At 42.7% G+C, this 20,968-nt stretch overlaps 1 protein-coding gene across 2 annotated transcripts in view; it reads right to left on the bottom strand.

Annotated features, from left to right (window-relative positions):
- Positions 1-13,846, bottom strand: part of ST8SIA6 (ST8 alpha-N-acetyl-neuraminide alpha-2,8-sialyltransferase 6) — a 51,190-nt gene extending 37,344 nt beyond the window's left edge. The window contains exons 1-3 of one of the 2 annotated variants that reach the window (XM_015853435.2): positions 13,745-13,846; positions 8,374-8,480; positions 7,359-7,454 (exon numbers count right to left, since the gene is read on the bottom strand). In XM_015853435.2, coding sequence (XP_015708921.1) covers positions 7,359-7,454; positions 8,374-8,375 — 98 coding nt within the window. In that variant the 5' untranslated portion in view covers positions 8,376-8,480; positions 13,745-13,846. Of the gene's footprint in view, positions 1-7,358; positions 7,455-7,653; positions 7,865-8,373; positions 8,481-13,744 lie in introns of those variants that run through there. The other variant, XM_015853434.2, reaches the window with a different exon arrangement.
- Between the last annotated feature and the right edge of the window lie 7,122 nt (positions 13,847-20,968).

The following is a 20,968-nucleotide window of genomic DNA, read 5'->3' as shown; positions in this document are numbered from 1 at the left end:
ACTGCTCTTTATTACATGACCAAAAAAGAAAAAGCAGGATAAATATTTGTTTATTCTGATACTAAACTGTCTGGTAATGGACGAGATAAACAAAGCACCTTTTTTTTTCTCATTCTATTGCCCATAATTTTCCATAAACAAGGAGCAATTCAGCCATGAAGCAAACTGCAGAGGAGAGAGACCAGCTCTCAATGTCTTTCCACCATCAAGGAGCTCTTCCCAGCATACATCCAGTGCCCCCAAGGAACGATGCAGTCTGCATGTCCCTTGTTGAGGGGACTGGTAAGAGCACAATGTAAACCCCGTCCTTTCAATTCTGCAGAGGCTGTAACAGACAGTAACAGCTGGCACTACCTGCTGAGAGCTCCGCTGCTGATTTCACGTTCAGCTTCTTATCTAATTATTTTTCAACAAATGACACACAAACGTGACGGCAGAAGGCTGTTAGAGCACACAGTTCAGAGGGTCAGGTGTGCAGCTCCACAGAGCTGACACAGTAAGCGACAGCAGATGCCCTGCTTACAACCCAGGTACATGGGTTTACTGCAGCTTGGCCCGAGTGTTTTGTAGAGACAGAAGCAGCAGGTGGACCTGATCCCAAACAACTTTAGTTAGTACTAAGTCATGTTTCCTCTGCCATGCTTCTAAGTAAGTTGAAAACAATACAACAAGTTGAAGAAGTCAGATAAGAAAAGAATGAGCAAAATAAACTACAGTTCCATTCCTTCCCCCTCCCACCCCCCAATAAATCAGTTTTAAAGCCATCAGTGGAAGGAAAAGCAGTAAGGAGCCTTCCCTTTCCACAGCCCACACAAAGACTGGTGGGAATGGCCCCAACATGCTTTTTCACCCAAATTCTTTATCCATACAATGCAGGCAGAACACAGATCACCAAAATGCTTCTTCTGTGTATTCTTCCCCATAAAATTTACTCAATAGTCTTTATACGGTGCTAAAAGATAAATAAAACTGTTTTTTTTTTTTTTTTTTTCCAAGACACTCAAAAAATGACTTCTTCCAGTAAAGGTGAAACTTCTGAATTCCTGTTTCATCATTAGAGTGGCTTCTGCTTCACGAGTGGAAAATTTTTGCATTCAAATATAAAGGGGTGTGCAAGTGGCATTCCAACTTCTGCATTATTCATAGCAGAGTTATGCAGACATCAGATTCAGATTAGATTTCTCATAACTTTGGACAGTCATGCTAGGCAACATTTATCACTAAATGAATTTATCTAGAAGACGACAATCTCAGTACAATACTAAGAACTGCACTACAACTTCCTCAGTGCAACCAGATAACGCATCTCGCAGGTGGGTGACATGCAGCTCATTTTGCAAACTCTTCAAGTAAATGAAAATTCAAAGTGAAAACCATGTTATATTCTGTTGGCTTGAACATTCAAAACAGACAAAATGGCCATTTCTGCTAAAATTCCCTTAGACTGCTGGATGTTCTCAAAGCCAACTTTATTGACCCAAGTATGAAAGAAGGTTTTTTATTTTAAATCACATACCAACAGCTTGAGAGCCACATCCTTCCTATGGCAATTCTAGGTACTCAGAAAGTACGCCATCTGTACTTTAATAAAGCCACAGTATGTTAAGATCGTATGCCATATTTATCAGCATGTTGATATCCTATATTTTACCCACAGTAAGACAACATACAACATTTCCTTAAGCTGCAAAAATCTGTGAAACATGGATTGCACCCACTTCCGTGAAGTGAACAGACTTCAGATGGAGCCTAGGTCCTGAAACAGTCACTTGATGCAAATGAAATAGAAGTTTTAAACAACAACAAAAAATTAATGGGAAATGAATTGCCCACGGTGAATAACCTTTAAGTCCGTGCATCCAGCTCAAGAAGAACCTGTCCTCCCCTGGGGGAATGGTGATAAAAAATGAAAGAAAATAGGGAATTAGGAGAAAAACTGTCATCTGATCATCCCATTTGTAATCATGTTCTAGCAACTGGAATGGAGAAGTAGGTTGTTCCAGGATACCCTTAGAAACTGAGAAACTCTAAGGGAAGTGCAGAGTCCATTCTGCTGTGCTTACAGCATTCAGTCCTGAGACTAGAAGGGAATCAGCAGGTACCTCCATTAACATGGAATCTGAGGGGAGTGCTGACACAGCTGGAAAAAGGGAAGCCCTTTAAAAACAAATTCATCCCTCCTCCCACCTCCCCCCCAAAAAAGAAAAACAAAAAAACCAAACCAAACCCCATAAGAATCAACCAGAGTAGAAAAATGGATGGATGGAAAAAGTATGGTGAAAAAAAGATGGATAGTGGGAAAAAATAGGGGAAAACTCAGAAGCATAGTATTGTGAATTATACTGTAATAATTATATGCCCTGGGCTGAAAGGCCAGTCCTCTAAAATTCCTACACAAACAGTTGTAAAAGTTGAAAGAATGTGGGATGAGATTTTCAGAAGGCTTCAAGACCAGGCTGTCTGGCAGCACTAAAAGTAACAAGAATTGCACCCCTGATTTCAGAGGGAGATAGGACCACGCTCAATACCAGAAGAAAATCCCACTAACTGGCTTTATTTACTCATTTTCCAGCAGAATCCCTCTGTCTTTCCATTCTTTTCTCCCTGAAACAGCACAGAACCTCTTATCTGTGTTCCAGTTGAGCTTCTCCAGCTGAACAGTACAGTTTCTGCATGCAAATCTGTACATTTATATCTTTCTGACATCAAACAACACTATACAGAAGAGATTCATTTATATTTGAATCCCATACTCAACAAGTTGAATACTAGTCGTCACAAACCAGTAGCCCACACTTCCCTAGCAAGGTTGATCTTTGTTGCTCTCTTTAACACCACTTCAAATGAATCAGATGATAAGAATATAGCAGTGCTTTTAAGCTTCACAACACCTTGATTAATAAGGCAATACACCATTTAAATCCTTGGTGAAATGGACTATAAAATGGCTCTATCAAGCCATAGGAGTAAGAATTTGTCTTGTAACATTAATCACAGTAACTGTGAAAGAGATGTATCCTACTATCCTTGTTCAGATTCCCAGAGGTTTTGCTTATCTAAGGAATGCTAAATCAGGTCTTTAAGACAAACCTCATTCTGAAATTATTTGGTAGCCCTTCAGTGTGTTCACCAGCATTATACATAACATCAGATATTTTTTATTTATAAAATCCATTAACCGCATGACATACAACATGACAAGCAATATCCAGTTTCTCATAGTAGGAAGAGTGAAAAAAATAAGGTGCTTACACCAAAATGATGTTACAACAGTGTGTGACAGACAGAATGACAGAGCAGTTTCACTTGGACCAAGTAAACAGAACAGAAAAAGGCTGGGAAACCTTTCACCACTGTCAGAACATAAATATGTCCTGGCAGCAGCTTTCAACTGAACACCTATTCATTTAGACAAAACTAATACATAAGGCACGCATTAGAAATATGCTCTTAAAATATGCCTGCATGCATCGCTTGGAAATGAGGGGAATGAATGCTAAGACAGCGGGAAAATTAGTAAAGGGCCACCAATGCTGACTAATCTAAACTGTAGCAAATTGTTTGTGCAACACACTACGCTACTGCTTATAATCTTCCCTTTCTGCCTGCCAGAATGCAATATTTTGACAGGAGACAGAATGTACAGGTCTCTGTAGCATAGTTAATTAGGAATAGTTGTTTATTCCCTGGGCCTGCATAAAGATCTGCTGCTGAGGGAGGAACTGGAGAAATGAGAATTGTGAAGCGCTGTATCGATACTAACTTGTTTACTCATAGCTCCTCAATCACTTCCTCCCACTGCTCAATTACCTCAACAGTCTCTATACTGTGCTTGCCTTGATACCACAAAGACGTAGTTAGCTAGGAAAATAGTAAGCGAATGCCCTAAAATAAGTGATACAAACTGCTGCCTTGTTATTATCTGTATATAAAATGTATACACATGGTGCTTGAGAAGACTATTTTCACCTCCCCTGTAGCAGCTGGCATTATTGATCTGCTCTACATGTCACAGTACGAAAGGAGCTAGAATCTCAGGTTTAACACAGCACACTCTGAACTTCATGACAGAAACAGTACTACTCAGATCCTCTTATCACAGACAAAACAGCAGTAGCAGCCTTGACCCTTCCGTTTTGCTGACATGACGCTAAGACGCATGCTATCATAAACACAGCCAGAGAGAGAGAACCAAGCGCCTGAAGGTGGGACAAGTGCAGGACTGCTCCCTTCTGGATGCACTTCTTCTCCTTGGGTTATGGGAGTTCAAGCCATGCTTGCAGTTTTAGCTTAAAATATGAGAAGATACTATAAGGCACAGGCATGATGATTTGCCAGAGAATGACAGAACTGCAAAATAAATGATACTGCTCACATGGAGAAATCTGGGGACTACTAAAGAAATCTTGTTAACAATGGTTGTGTTTTCAGTAAGAAATCCTTCTATAACAGATGCAGACCATGAAATAAGCCTAAATCAAAAACTGGCAATCACACTGTAGAGGCAGTCGCATTGTTGGAGATTTCTAATATTTGACAAGGAAAATAGGTATGAAATGTTCTGTAAGAGCCAAACCACATCTTCAAGGTTATTAAGACACAGATCTTCAGAGGACTTTAGGTGCCTAGTCACCATCTAATTAAACACCGCTGTGCATGGCAGCTGCCTAGAAATCTAAGGCAGTCTGAACCAATCTCCTGCTTCTCATCCTTTCATCCTTCAATTTCATCCCTGTGAAAGAATTACTGAAACTGAAAGAGCAGATTAGCTGACATTATTGCAAGGCAACTGTATAATAGGCGCTTGGAGATTTTTCAAGAGATGTTTGATTACAAATCTGCATCCAACAGCAAAAGAGATCACAGTAAGAGCAGCGGTTTGTTTGCTATTCTTGAAAATCACCTACTAACTGACTGGAGCTCAACAAGGAAAGTACCTTTGCTTTTTTCCTTTTAATTTCCTCCTACCAAAGGTGGGAACAAAAATACTTGCTTGCCAGAGAAATGAGTCTGACAGATGAAGTGATCAGGGTCTGACCTAACACATACGCACATTCTCATATGCAGGATGGGATACAGCACCAAGGCACCGCTATTAAAACCTTTGGGGTATTTTAGGAGAAGTACACTTGGAAAGCACGTGTTGATAGATTGTTCATGGGTTTTAGCATCACCATACTAACACTGCCTCATTTGAAAAATTCACTAATACCTACACAGCATATTTCAGTCATGGACTCTTTGTCCTTTTGCTATATTTGTGGATGCTGCAGCAGAATCCCACTGAAAACCGGAATCTAATCCCTCTTGCCCACATCATCCACCTTCATCATGGAGAGATTGGTCTGAATCTCCTGAATGAGCCCAAATGCTCCCTGGATCGCATCTCTCCAGCATGGCCCTCAGCCAGGCCCTGTCCAGCTGTTGTCTAAATCAAATCCCTCCAGCATGGCTCCCTGCCCACTCCAGCTGCTCTCTGGATTAGGACGCAGCTCCTGGTCACTCCAGCAGCTCTCTCTCCTTCATCAGATGCCAAATGCACCACGGACTACTATCAGGACAACCTACTGAGCACAGCCACCCGCATGAGAAAGAACATCCCCTCCTTGGTTCCGCCAGTAAGCCTTCCCTCCAAAGACACTACAGCCATAAGAGCTACCGTGAAATGAAACTTTTCAGACAAACAGTCTGAAGTTGCACTTCCACAGTCACTAAGCGATTCAAATCACTAAGTCACTAAAAATCTAGTCTCTGAGTCACTAAAAATACAATTTCAGGCTGAGGAAAACTAGCTCTAAATGGGCGACAAAATCTTCCAAGCAGTTTAATGAGAAACATTCATTTAAAATCTCACGTTCACTTGCCTTATTACAGAGATTACCAGCTCACCCATGCCATGGACTTTCATCCCTCTTTAGCATGTGTTGCCTCCACTATCTTTGCTTCTGTTGTGAGTGCACTAAGAGCAGATGGGAAGTGGCTACGCTCTGTTCTCTGAAGTGCTTTCTGCCAGCATTTCTAGTCAATTTGACTCCATGGTTTAGCACACAGAGCTGAGTGGCAGGAGGCTGCAGCTTGCAAACTAACTGGGAAAGGCAGAGTACGGGAAGACTGTTACAAAGACGAACCACAGACATAACAGGAAACAGAACAGAAATGAGAATAGAGTGACAGCTACAGAACCCAAATCAGAACAGAGCACATACAGCAAAAGCAAAAATTAGTAAGGAGTGGAAAAGAAGGGGAAAAAAAGCAGAAAGGGAAAAAATGAACACAGGAAAGAGAACATAGCAGTAGTGAGAAGTCTGCTTCTGTTCCTTTTGTTTCACTCTAATTCTTAATGACATTTTAAGCTGACAGTAGTTCCAAATTTTGAGGCATGGAGCACCAGTGCTCTCACTTGATATGTGTGAGAAACCATATGCTGCTGGTTATTAAGACTATTGTCCCTTGAATTCACTTAGGGAAAGCATATGCTATTTCAACCTCAAGTTTCAGGAGGTTGCATGAAATGTTGGTCTCAGTAAGGCTAACTGCACAGTCAAAACTGAGTTCAATACAGCCAGGACATCACAATTTCAGCTAAAGACCTAATTCCCAAGTTCTTTCTATTTCTTAACTGGAACCACAACATCAGTGAGGCCATGTAAAGCAAAAGAAAATAGCAAAATATTTACAAACTAATTCTTACACAGCAACATCTCACATGTGGATGACTCCATCCTCTTCTGCACTATTACTTTTCCTACAGTGTGTGAAGACTTAAGAGAACAAAAAACATTGCTGCTAATGCCGATAATAGCTCAGGCAACTTGTTTGACAGCTTATTCCACCAATTATTTTCACACGAACCTTCACAGTATGAAATAAAAGGCTGCAAAGCAAAGATCTGAGTTGATGTAAAAGATCAAGGTGTGGGATCAGATAGAGAGACACATGAGAAGAAGGCATACAAGACAAAAAAGCCTTCATATACCTGATCTTTGAGAGAAATACATGTTTTTAAATAACCCATTGCAAAATGATCATAGCACTACCCAGCCCCAACTTCCTGGGCAGGAGAATAAGAGACACCTGGCCCACAGCATCCAGGACATTCTACATCGTGTGGTAACAAAACTGTCATATGCAACATTTTACCGGGCTCAAAACCAAAGACAGAGTGACAGCCATCATTAAGAGGCCCTATTAGGGAATAATAAATTGAAGTTAATGGGAATTTCCACTTTCTCAGTCTAACAAGCCCCTATGCTCCCTCCGATTGAGCTGCTCAAAGAAAAAGGATGCACGAACCGGAGCAATGGCAAACACACTCCCGCACACCTTCCCAAGCAAACTGCAGCCGATCGAGCCCCTACCTGTTCTCGGTCTGAGGAAGGGATGTTAAGGGAGACCCGAAGGCTTGCACCACTTTCGGAGTCACGTTCGCTACCTCTGCTTTCTTCTCCCAGCCCCTGGCAAGCAAGACGGGATAACAAAAGTTGTCAAAGCCAACAAGAGCCGCCACCGGGCGACAGCCGCTCCCCGCCGGGCGCTGCCCCGCCGGCTGCCGAGCCCACCGCGCGGGATGGAGCGGGCTCTCCCCGTCCCGCTCCTCCTTCTCCGGCCGTTCTCGGGCTCCCCCACCCCGGAGCGAGGCCCCCCGGCCCCTACCTGGCTCGGAGGGGCCGCTCGCCGTTCAGCCGCAGGAAACAGCCGCCGAGCAGCGTGGTACCTAACGCCGTGAATAAGATGATAACACCCCGCATAGTGCGCTCGGCAGCGGCTTCCAACACAGCTACGGCCGCCCCATAGTATTTAAGGGAGGCGGCGGAGAGGGGGAGGCGGCCATGGCAGCCACGGGGGCTCTCCGCCCCGCCCCGCCCCTCGCCCGCAGCCCTGCGCCGCCGCTATCGGCCCGCAGCCGCCTCAGCGCCGTGCCACGCGGGGATGCGGGCCCTGCCCCGTTCCGAGCGCTGAGGGCATGCTGTCCCTTCCGCATGGCCTTCCCCATGGGCGGGCTGCTGGGGCTGGAGGCCGCTAAGGGTGCTGCTGCCTCGGCGGGGCGAGAGGGAACCCTCTCGCCGAGAGGTTACCGGGAGAAAGGGGGCGGCCTGTCACATCGTCCGACACCGACAGGTCGCTGTGTTGTGGTATTTCTTCATGTTGTGTACGGATAACACTAACCTGCTCTTTATATGTAGAGCACCTTTACAGTGTTTTATGTAAATAAATGTCTTCTTTTTAGAGTAACGTTGCTGTCGTGAGGCTATGTGAAGCCTAGTGAAATGGCAGGGCTTCAAAAATGAGGGGCCCTGTATTAAGAGAACAGGTAACAGAGCTACTACACCTTAAGGTAGCTGCTCAGGAGCAGTCAGCAGGCTGATAACTCACATTTATAGCTTCTTCCATCTCCCTCCTGCATCCTGTGTCTGCAAGCATCCCTTCTTGCTGTGCTCTGAAGCCTCATCATCCTCTGACTTAAAACCCCATTGCAGTAACTGCAAGTGAGAAAACACCTGGTAAGTGACTGGATAATGCTGTGAGCTGCAGTACGTCCTTCAAAGAGGCTGTGTGGCACTCACTGTATTGCTCTACACCAAGAAATATCCAATTATTTGTTTTATGGCACTTGTGAAGACACTGGAGAGCTGTGCTGCGAATGCTGGAGGCTCCCTGCCAGCCTCAGCACTCTAAGCCCGCAGCATACATGGCTCAGTTTTCCTCCTGGCTTTGAAGTCCTTGGTCACAATCCAGAAACAAAACATTACAGTAGGACTCCCAAAGTCCTGTAGGGGTGTGCTGTTCTGGGTCTGTCAGCAATAGTAAACATCTCTAAGAAATTTCATCTCCTTTAAGATATTTCCCTTTTCAGGCATGTGCTTATGAGCTTAGTTGACACCATATGTGAACATGTAGTGGTACATAGGCAGGCTTCTCAAGGTAAATGTCTTTGCTAGCTAGCAGATATCAGAGGATTCAGGTCTACAGTTACCTCAGAAAAGCGTGAAGGTTTCTGTTTGTCAAGTTACTTGATAATTTCCATTAAATGCTACATAAATATTAAGCTTTCCACCTGAAAAGGTTTAATGATACTCCATATAAGCTTCACAGGAAGGACAACTAAGCATTATGGTCCAGAAGATAATATTTTCCCCTCTTGATATTACTTCCCTGCAAGAGTACAGTTTTCCCCTGAGTTCTGAACTATCACTGTCAGCTCATCCATGGGAAATTTAGTGATGTCAGTGGAGATGTCATATTTCAAGCTAGAGGTCTGTTGCCAACATTGGTCTATAATACCAGCAGAAATCTTTTCCTCTTTTCCCTCCGGATCAAAAGGTTAATCTGTGTCATACTGAAGTTCTCACAAAGAAAAGAGGAAGATTATCAAACCTATCTGTGTAATTAGACTTAGCAGTTGGTGCTTGTTGTTTACAAACAACTTCACAGACATTTATTGATTGAGTGTCACAGTATCTGTAGATGTTATCAGCTTTAATTCTGTCAGAGCAACTTAGGAAAGAGGTTTAGTGACCTACCTAGGGGGTGAGATGAGAATCAATGATGAATCCAGCTCCTAAATTCAAATCCTGACTTAATGATCGCATTTGTCTCTTACATTATGTTGCCACACCAGGAGGAACAGTAGCAACAGCTTACAGAAGGGATGCAGATAAAGGCAAGATGCCATGGGGAAGAAGATGTACACAGAGGCTGTTCCACCCCTTCCTGACAGCTGGAAGCTGCCACATCTTGGCAGCATCCTCCAGCTTCTGATTCCCGTTAGCTTCAAAGTAAGTGAGAACTGATAATTGCTGGCTCGCACAGAAGGAATGGATCACTAATCAGCCAGGTGGTGTCACAATGACTTTTCCACCGAGTTCCTACAACCTGACTTATTTTTGGAAAAATTAAAACGTGGCCTTGGGTGTCATCTGTGAAAAGCTACTTCCCCCACGTCAAACAAAATGCATCTTAGGACTCTGATGGTGATGCCTGTAGGGCTGACTGCTCACACGCCGATAGTTCAGCCTTCTTATTTCCAGCAGCTAAGTCACCATAGGAAGCAATTAATGTTCATTAAATGCTCACCTAATGCTGCCATATCATCTAAGTGATGGCTGTCACAGAAATATTAGTGGCTGCAGATAAGAGGGGAGGTGACTGGTACAATCAGGAAGGAGATGGAAGCAGCAGGGATATTCAGTGAAACTGGAATTTCACATCACAGTAAAGCAAGGGAGACGCCAGAGCAAGATACAGGAGGTGTGAGAGACTACTATTTGGGTACTTGTAGATGAGAAATCAATGGAAGCAGGTGCTGTTAGCAAAAACAAAACAACCTCAAAGCCCAATCCAAAACTAATAAGCCTTTTGTGTGTTTGCTAGTACATCTTTTTGAAGTCTTTCCTTGCTGCTTTTCAGTATTTTTTCAGATCTCATAAAAAAAAGGCTTTATTAAAATAACTAAATCCAGCTGGTAAACTGTGTTGAGGTCTCCCTATAACAAGAAGTTTTAGCTGTTTAGAAGCTGTTACATGTATCCCAGTTTCATTACAGTCATCAGGAGCATCAGTGACAACTCCTCCTGTAAGGCACTGTTCCCTTCTCCGCAGTCAAGATGAAGAGAGGGCACATGCAGAACACTTCAAGATGTTGAGCACCTTGCAAGATCTCACACTGGTGGCAGGACTTGCCTCCTGTGCACAAAGTGAGTATGATTTTTGCTGCTGTATACTTGACTATGCTTTTAACGTGTCAAAGGAAAGTATTGCTTGTGCTCCACCAAATTTTTCTGTTTAGTTTAACTGAGTAGCCAGCTTCTACTGTTCGGCAATCATGATCCTGCCTGAAAGCAGACAAACACCCATTGTCTAAAACGCACCTCCTAGCATAAAAGAACTTGAGGCTAGTAACTGTACTGATATTCAGTGCTCTACTGCCAGCAACCAGGCAAGACTCCATCCAATTAAGGGCACGGCTGGCATTCAAATGCCCGTGATTGTAGTGCAATCCAATGTGTATGTTCTTCCTAAGGAAGCTAATGGGGAAAAGAGGATCTGAATACTAACGAAGTACAAAGGATGATTTTAGGGCAAAATTCCCAACAACTTGCAAGTTGTTAACCTGAAAGTAGGTATTTTTTCTCTTCTCTTCCTAAATGTACTTAATGAGACTTCTTAATTTAACACCATAGGAAATTATGAGTATTGGATCAGGTGAGAACAGTGCTTTCTTCAGGCAGCATCAGACTTCTGGGGAAGGGGCATACAACAATCTGTCCCTAGACCCTTTCCCAGCTTCCATCAATCAGGATTTAGCCCCATTTCATGGTTTCTTCTTCTATAATTGTGCCTAATTGCTTTTTGAAACCATGTAAACTTCTGGCATCGACAGCAGCTTGTGTCAATGCTTTCCACCCAATCTGAAATCTTTCCCATTATTGTTGTCCCAGGAGCAATTTTCTACAAAAAAATTCTATTGTTATTTGGAAACTCTGCTTTCCTGTGCTAAAGGACATAAAGCACTAAGTACTCTTTTGCAAGGAATTCTGTTACACATTGCACAAATCAGTACTGTTCTTAATAGATATTCACAGCAACTATTGCTAGAATCATGACCAAGTTATTACAGAGCATACTGTGAGTGCAAATTAAAAATAATGCACAACACTCAACCAAATCCTAATGAACCAATGGCACAATGTCAAATCCATCAGGAACAAAGGCTTCTAATACTGTTATTAAAAGCCCGAACAAACAAAGCAAGTAAATCAACCTTGACAAACACTGTTCAAGTAACTTTTATTTGTTGTAAATCAGTGTGCAGGCTGACAGTACAGCCCAAGCTGCCTCAAAGTGCCTGCACAATGGATGAGAGCTGTGCCTCCAAGGCGGCACATAGTACAAGGGTTCTCATTGGGCTGTATGGTCAGCAGATCAGCTAATTACATCAAGCTTAATGTTTCTTTCCATCGGTGAATATGGACAGTGTGCCCAGATGCTTCTCCATACAGGAATCTAAATTTGGAATCACATTTCATAGAATCACAGAATGGCCTGGGTTGAAAAGGACCATAATGATCACCCAGTTTCAAACCCCCAACCACATACAGGGCCACCAACCACCGGATCAGACTGCCCAGAGCCACATCCAGCCTGGCCTTGAATGCCTCCAGGGATGAGGCATCCACAACCTCCTTGGACAACCTGTTCCAGTGCGTCACCACCCTCTGTGTGAGAAACTTCCTCCTAACATTATATCAATTCAATAAAAACTTTATTGATATATGAGTGTAAGACACCATAAGCATGAGAAACCACAGTGGAGTCAGATCATCCTTAATGATGCAGTGGTCAGGCAGTATTGTTTATGCTAATGGAAAGCCACAGTATACAAAAGTACATTGTCTAATATGTTGTCTAAGCAAAGAAGGGTGATTACTTGTAAGAAAAGAGAGGGACGGCTATCTGAGGCGCTGATGGGAGGTTTATCTATGGAGTTTATTCCAAGACGGTGGACTGATGGCCATCTCCAGGCTCACTCTTTGGGATTGTAGTGTACTGGAGAAACAAAAAGAACTAGAGGTGCCCCTTTTTTGGGCCATTCTTACACTTCTTTTGTTGAATCTCACATAAAGTACAGTAAATTAAAAAATAAAAAAAAAAAAAAAAAGGACATACGCAGATAAATGAGGATAGATAACTTTATTGGTACTAAAGAGAACAGCAGATATGATACAGAGCATAACCTCACAGGTTTAAAGGAATCTGGAACCAGGACAGGATCTCTGCCTTTAAACTAGGCAAAAACCATTAAACTTGTTAAATGAAAATATGTAAAAATACGATCTCCTATACTGCAACCTAAACCTATTTCCACATAATACTGATACTCCCATTTTATCCTGCAGTAAAAGTGTTGAATGCTTCATAGAAACATCACAACTGCAAATCCCATATTCTCCATTTCCCAGATTGTGTCCTTTTGAAGCAGAGTTAAGCAGTGAATGCTGATAAGGCTTCGGTGCCAAATGGGTCCAAGTGTATCCAAGCCCCTGTGCCTGCAGTGCTTGTGCCACTCAGAGGGACATGGGCTCTGATCAAGGCTTGTAGATGTAAAGTGCTCAGCTTAGAACCAACATCCAAGAGGTGAAGCAAGAGAGGAGCGAATCATGAGGATGCTGAAGGGCCTGTGAGCCAGCTCAGACTCATTAATATTTGTTAAACTGGGATCATTCTCACACTTCTGGTTAAGCATGTAACAAAATCATGCTTCGAAGAAGCTCTACAATAAACTATCAGCATGAAACAACAGGGCACAGGGGCACATCCATGCTGCAATAGGGAAAAGTAAGACAGTAACAACTGTCAGAGGACACCCAGGGAAAAAAAGGAGACATAGGAAAATAGGCTATGCAAGAACATTACTCTTACCATTGGGATAGCCTTCCTGGTTCAGGAACCTCAGGAAAACCAAGTGCAGGGAAAAGAAAGAGAAAAGCCCAGACAATTCTAATTCTTTATTTGAATTTGTCTAGCAATGCCCTGAGTTATCTGAAATTGGAAATGAAAGCCTTTACCTCCAAACAGAAATAAATCCAGGCAACTTCAGCAGCCAAAAAGATATATAGGCATATGGTGTAACACAATAGAAAGCATAACAAGATAGCAAAGCAGTAATGTATCAGGCTACAGCAAGTGAAAAATCTACTTAGATGTAGTAACAGCAGGTATAAAAATAAGAGAAAGAAACTACTTACCTTCAGAAGACCCATAAGAACTTCAGACAGACACAGATTTCCAGAGAATATACCCACATCTCTCCTGCCAGCCCTTAAATTAAGTCCGTGAAAGGGTGGATCCTGGCTCCATCCCCTCCAGTCACTCAGATGCAATGCTTGCACCTAAGCAGCCCTGGGCTGGCCCTGCCTTAGTACCTTCCCACCAGGTGATCAATCACTGATTCGAGCTGTGACTTAGCACTCTCACTAAAGAAGTCTTGCTGTCTACTGGCATTATCTCAATCATTTTTATCCTCTATCAGGTATTCTGAAGCAAATTTCGGTCTGGGTTTGCACTGGCAGTGGAGCACGGCCAGAGCAGCACTGCTGCTGGTGTTGGTGAGCAGAGGGGAGAGGGATGAGTGGGTCTGAGGCCAGCCTGGGATTGGGAGCAAGTGAGAAGCCACGGCCTGAGCCCTATCCAGGGAATGCAGATGGCGTTAGATGCAGCTATGTGGTCATGGACTTCTTTCATCTTCCAGCAAACAATTTTGTGCTGAGCTTTCCATCTCTGTGTCCTCAAAACTCATCGTGCTACATGCAGCACTACATCCCGCCATATGTAAATACTATCTCCTCTGTGATTCATGCAATAATTAAAAGCAACAATTATTTTAAATGTTACCTTCCCCACTTCAGTAAATAGGCTGGCATCAGTGCGTCAGCAACAGACCTTGCTGATCATGTTGCACTCCCAACTCACTTTCATTAGGCTCTGCAAATATACTGCAGTTCTCACAAAATCCGTGTGCTGGGTAAGCCAAAATCTCTCTTACGGTTCTCACATATCCACTTATGTATTTGTCTCCCTCTCAATTACTGTACTTCCAGAGAAGGCACATTGTTGTTTGTTATTATCCAGTGCATTCAGTGTCCTGGCAGGAGAGAATTAAGGGCTGGCAGAGGGGAAAACTGAATGTAGCCTGGGAAAATTGAGTGCCATCTGAGCAGAGGGATACATAAATACTCCTACGTTTAGCATTATTTTACAGAACAGGCATTCAGTCCCCCGCTCCTAGGTGACACTTCTGCAGCACATGCTCACTTTTTGATCCACCTTCATTTTAACCTTGAGGGCTCTAACACCCATGGTACTCATTTAGAGACACACTGCTTTATGTGCCATCAGAAATGCCCCAGAGCTAACAATTCCAGCTAATGCAATTAGATTATTAAGTGGATGGTTTACGTGTCATGTTTCTGACTCATTTTTATTCAATGGTATTGGTATAACTGACTGTCAGATCTGAGACAGTTGTTTAAAACATGTTGGTGTTAGGGAGGAGGATCCAAAGAGGAGAGCAGGGGGTGCTGGGGGCTTTGTGAGGGCTCACTGTGAGGGGAGCTCAGTGGCCTCCAGGGGAATGCCGAGCCTCAAGGGGTGAGGGGAACAGTGAGGAGGAGGATGAAGGCATTTTCATCAGAGAGAATGCTGATGCTTGAATTACCATTATCGTGCTGCTGGGAGATGTGCATTTTAAATACATTTAAAATCCTTTGCTTTTAATTTTCTGCTTGCATATTGCATGAGTGTGCATTTGACCGAATAGCTGAGTGTGTGTAAGAGGCAATTCTAAAGCAAGGAATCATCACTTGAAAGCTGCAGCTGGAGAAAATTTATTCTAGCTTTCCAGATGTTCTCAGGCTCAGCCTGGTTGTGTTTAAGAGCACACTGAGAACGGCAAGCAGGCAGTATGTGCTTTTGTTGAAAACTGTTGGGTGCAGTCATGAAAACCTGAGTTCATCCTGTGGCAGCAGACAGGGGAGGGTAGGCAACAGCAGGCAGCACGCAGCCCCTCTCCATGCTGCCCCAAATCTACCTGCATCTTCCCTGGGAACAGGGGCTACTTGAGCCTTGCACTGCACCTTTACTCCTCCAGTAGTGCATGTGATGTAATAGTTGTGTGCAAAATCCTTCATTTCACCAGACTGAGGCCCCAGATTCAGTCTAGATAGGAGGAAATGGAGCTAGCTCCCTTTCTCAGAGCTAGAGAGCAAAATGACCTGTGTTGAATGGCATGTTTTCATTTCTGTGGCACAGTTAACTGGTAGCTGAGGATGACTAACCTGTAGTGGCAGGGACCTGGAGGAGCCATTGTGTGTGTAGTGTACAGAGCCTTGCACGACATGAACCACGCGTCATCCTGGGCCCTGCTTTGTGTCTGCCCCAGTGATGCACACTGGGATCCAAAGAAAGATGATCTCTGAAAATGAAAAGGTGGAATTCAAAACAGATGTGCTTATTTATTTGTTCAGATATTGCATTGTTTGTAAAGCTGCAACACAGCTCCACAGTTCAACGATATTCTCTTTAACAATTGCAGAGCAGCCCCATAATAAATAACGTTACCCTGTTTACTGCCATTTTACATTTACTGAGACTCATAATGCAGGTAGCTTTTAATAAGCATAAAAACAGTTCTAAACAAAAGAGAGAGTGTACGGTCATAGGAGTGCTCTCTCAGCAGGCAACAAAAAGATGCTGCTTGATGTTCCACGGGAACATATGCTGGGGAAAATATGCAGTGGCCTGGGAACATGGAGATGTGCTCTCACAAGGCACCAGTGTGAATTCATGACCTAAACACTGCCTGGCTGAGGCCTTGGGTCTGATGTGAAGTGAGGGGTAGTGCGGCAACATCCTGACCTGCAGCAAGTGCTGGATGGGAGAAGAGGGACTTCTGGATGAAGAAGCCCTGGGATGGCAAAGTAAACTGCAGGGTGGGGACACTGGGGTCAAGGCACTGTTGTTTTTTTTCTGGCTAGAGAGAGCTGCCATTGTGTTTTTCTGATGATGGCATCTGCACTCACAAGTCAAGGTGGTATAACAAAAAAGTGACAGAACACATTTGGCCGTACAGACTCATTCTGGAATCATAAGGTTAAGACTGTGTAATATTTGGCAATTTGTGTTAGATTCCTGATTCCACATTTAGCCACCTCTGATATTTATGCACAGTATTTTTTTGGAATTAGGTAAGTTATTAAATACAAACTCAGAAAATTAACTTACCGTGAACATTTTTCTTTTTAAATAGCCCACAGATACTATTTTATTCTTGGCAGATGAAATCAAAGATGAATAAATGATATATGAACAAGCTGATTTTGCCAGCTTTAGGTACAAAACTTGTAAGGACCTCTGCTTCTAAAAAGAGGTTCAAGTGATGTATTTTTCATGCAAACATCAACCTCATTAGATCCAGGCAGTTAAAAGATCTTGAAAAAAAGAAGACGTGCTCAAATTAAGTCCCATTTTGACAGCTGGAATGAGCATGAAGGTCTTTTCCAACCTAGATGATTCTATGATCTAACATGGGCTAAGCTTGACAGTTCTGGATTTTAAGTGCACTTGCATATTTATTTACTTGGGAAAAGTAATTCATAGAGACTCAGTGCAGTGCTTGCACTTCATGGATATACTTCTACAAGTTAATTTTCCAAACTAAGTATTTGCTCCCTTCTGCAAAACCCAAAGCTAGAGATCCCTTCTTTATCTCATTTCAACTTCTGAATTAAAGCTATTTAATCCACACAGTTAGGGCTTATTAGTGATCACTTTGAAAACCTGATGGAAATGGGATTATCCTGCACAGCCACTGCTCTGCACCAAAGCTCCAGAAAGGAGTCATGGATCCTCATGACTTCCCAGATACTGCGTGACATGCAGCAGGATGCTGGAGTTAGGGTTTTCGGTTTTTGTGATACAGTCATAGAGTCATAGGATTGTTTGAGTTGGAAGGGACCTCTAGAGGTTATCTAGTCCAACTCCTCTGCAATTAGCAGGGACACTTACAGCTAGATCATGGTGCTCGGAGTCCCATCCAACCTGACCTTGAATGTCTCCAAGGATGGGGCATCTACCACCTGTCTGGGACATCCACCACTTCTCTGGGTATTCCACATATGACTAAGCCATGGAATATTGGTGAGGGTTTTACTAGAACTCGATTTCAGGCATTGCCATCTGTTTGCTGACAGCCGCATGCCCTCTCTTTTTGTATCTTTTGTCCTCTTGGATATCTTCATCAATGTGAGTTTTCCTGTCAATGGACACCCTGCAACATTCACATGGCACACTTCAATTTCCCTTGTAATTGGAGCAGAAATTCCCCATTATCTTTCCCTTTTCCTACAGAGAATGGCTGCCTCACTCTCCCCACTCCACCCTCTGGGCTGCAGTAGGCTGGGAGTTGGCCAGAACTTATGGTTAAATCAAGTGGGGTTTGGCTACTAAATTCCACAGAGAGCAGAATTAGTGGGGAAGGAGTACTCAGGAAAGTCCAAGCCCCTCTGGTGGAACTCATCAGGGCTGGGAAGGGCTCTGGCCATCTGAATTCAGGTGGTGTTGGAGAGTGGAGTTTGCAGCAGTTGTGTTAAGGTCACACAGAATATGCTCACTCTGGCACTGGTGCTACAGAAAGCCCATTATCTTCTAAGTTATTTTTCCCCCAATTATCAAAGGCTTGGAAAGAATATCAGAGTTAATTTTTTATTTATACCCACGAGATAGAAAATGTTTAATGAGTAGCTACATGCGGTAATGTGCCAGAGAGCTAAGAGAGTAGTAAGATAGTGAAATCCTGTGTTCTGTCAGGCTTAGTGTTCTCCTTCAAGAAAATAAACTGCCAGCAGTTTTATTGTTCTGAGCCACGAACATGCAGTGTAATTACAACAGATAAGGCTCCCAGATGGAGCTCATGGAGCCAGGCACGGTGAGTCTGGAGATCCCTGCGGCCTGGTGAGCCCAGAAACCGCTGCGGCCTGGTGAGCAGGCCCAGCAATGCAGGTTGGCCAGCAGCAGAAGCTGAGCTCCTTAAAATAAAGGTTAGCAACACTGTAAGGACACAATCTTACATTGCAGTAAAATAAGGACATGCTCTAGAATTCCCAGAAACTGACAATTTAATTGAAGCCCTGCAAGTGAGCTGTTCCTAAAACCCCAAAACCTCCTATCAATCCATTTGAGTCTTTGTGTTCATCTAGAAAGCAGAAGTGTTCAAAGAACTTCCTTCATAGAAAACATTCAAAGCTCTTTAAAGTTCCTCTTTCTTAAGTAACTTCGCTGTGGAATGGGAACTATTAATTAGTGTAGATGGTGCCATCTAGAAAACAGTGAACTTGGCTGCAGGAAGAGTTTGTTCCATGCTTCTCCAGCCACTGCTTTGTCTTAAAGTACTTACTGGGGAGCCCTGATAATTTGAAATTAAGTTTACCACAGGATTTCTTCCATGCACCTGAACAAAACAGTCACTGTTGAGCTGTCTGATACTTGTTAGTCTATGTTTTGTAGGAATACATTTTATTTTTATACCTGAGCTAGAATCAGTAATAGCCCATGACGTAGCAATAGATTATGCTGCCATGTAATTAAAAGAGCAAACAGTTTGGTCATGAGTTGGCTTCTCTGCACACCTAAATTAAATTAGACTGGGGGGGGATTGCCTTTCTCTGGACAGTATTAAAATGATAGCTCTTTCTGAGATCAGGAAAATACTCCCTGGACAAAACCTTAAGAAACTGAGGGATGCCTAGGATTTAACTATTCATCTTGTGATACTCAGTGTTTTTCCCACTGCTCAGTCACTGGAGTCATGAGATTCTGGGAAGCTGAACTTTTTCTTTAGAAACTAAATTCTAGGCCTTTAAAATTGCAAAGGAAAAAACAAAACAAAAACAAAACAAAACAAAAAAATCTCTGGAGTGTTAGAGAAATCCAGGAGAAAAAACAAACAAACACACATTAAATGTTTTGCAAGAAGTGCTGTGTTCCTATATATTCTGAAAGTCTGTGCTTGACAGTATTAGCCCTCCCTGTCTTCAGCAGAGCTAAACAACTGATAGAGGAATGCCCCAGAGCACCAACATGGGGCAGAGCCCTAACACCCATCCTTTCATCTAGGCTTTTGCCTCCAGAATGACTTCTGGACAAGGACTGATAGACATTTAAGGTGATAACAGTGGCCAATTTAGGGCTTAGTGTAGCCTAATCCCTCTGTCCAACCACATTCAAGAGGAGAATTAGAAGGAACTGTGGATGCAGACAGAAGGCTTTCCTTTAGTGTGACTGCTTGGCTTGAAGCAGTCAAAATGCTGTGAGACCTCTGAGTTACTGGCGATCTTCAGTCTGTCTTGTTAAAAAAAACCTCAGGGATTTGTCTTCTACTGACTTGTCAAAACCCCTTTTGCCACATGGAACTGAATCCCACTCTTGAACTGGGCACAGTGCAAAAACAAAAACCATACTCTGTAAATCTGTTTGGATTAAAACTGTGATAATTTCACCACACGATCACCACAGTGTGAAAACGGTGACTAACAGTTTCTTATTTATCATCCTCATACCAGTCGATGATTCAGATATCTTTGTCTTAATGGTTCTAAGCTGATATGCTATTTCCTGTTCTATTTTTTTTTACATCTGGAAGCAATCCTCAAAAAAAAAGTGGAAAAAAATTAGGAACACAACATATGAAAAAATCCAATTTTTCCAGTGTCTATCTTTAGGACATTGCTTAATTGTATTTGATAACTAATTTACCAATACTACAAGCCACAGTTCTAACAAGCTCATTTTTTTTCCCCACAAATTCAAGATTCAATAACAAGGTTCTGACTATCTTTCCCTTACAGCTGAATGAAACACAGAAAAAATAGCCAAAGAAAATGTCAGGATAAGTTGATCTAAACAACAGAAACAATGTCATATAAAGGGGAAAAAAAATGTTATTCTGGATTGTATCGTCTACTTGCAGTGGGAAAAAATGCAAGAAATGTCACTTCAAGGTTTTGTGGAAGAGTCTAATTTGAAGGAACTATTTATAGGTGCTGCATATTATGTTAATTTAGTTTCTCCTGATATACAAAGGCTTCCTCTGAGAGCTTTTGTAGTAAGAGAAGGAAGAGAGCAAGAAAGGGAGAGGCTCTCACAAACAGAGTTATGATAAAAGCTGCTGTCATTATAACAGATCATCAGAATGAGAAGGAAATGGCAAGATGGCATTCATCACTTTGAGGAATGCTGATAAACAGCTCATGGTTAGGTAGAACTATCTACAACATTTACGAGGCAGGTTATGTTAACAGAAGAATGCAATATTTCCTCTTTGCAGGCTGTTTACAGACCCAGCCTGCTTCCCACCCCTCTATTCATTATTTGTGGTAATTCATTCGTACACCTCACTCAAAGCAGGAAGAAAAAAG

This window comes from Coturnix japonica, chromosome 2 (assembly GCF_001577835.2).
Source record: "Coturnix japonica isolate 7356 chromosome 2, Coturnix japonica 2.1, whole genome shotgun sequence".
NCBI classification, from domain to species: Eukaryota; Metazoa; Chordata; class Aves; order Galliformes; family Phasianidae; genus Coturnix; species Coturnix japonica.
The sequence above is the reverse complement of the archived record's forward strand: the minus strand, read 5'-3'. Positions and strand labels throughout refer to the sequence as shown.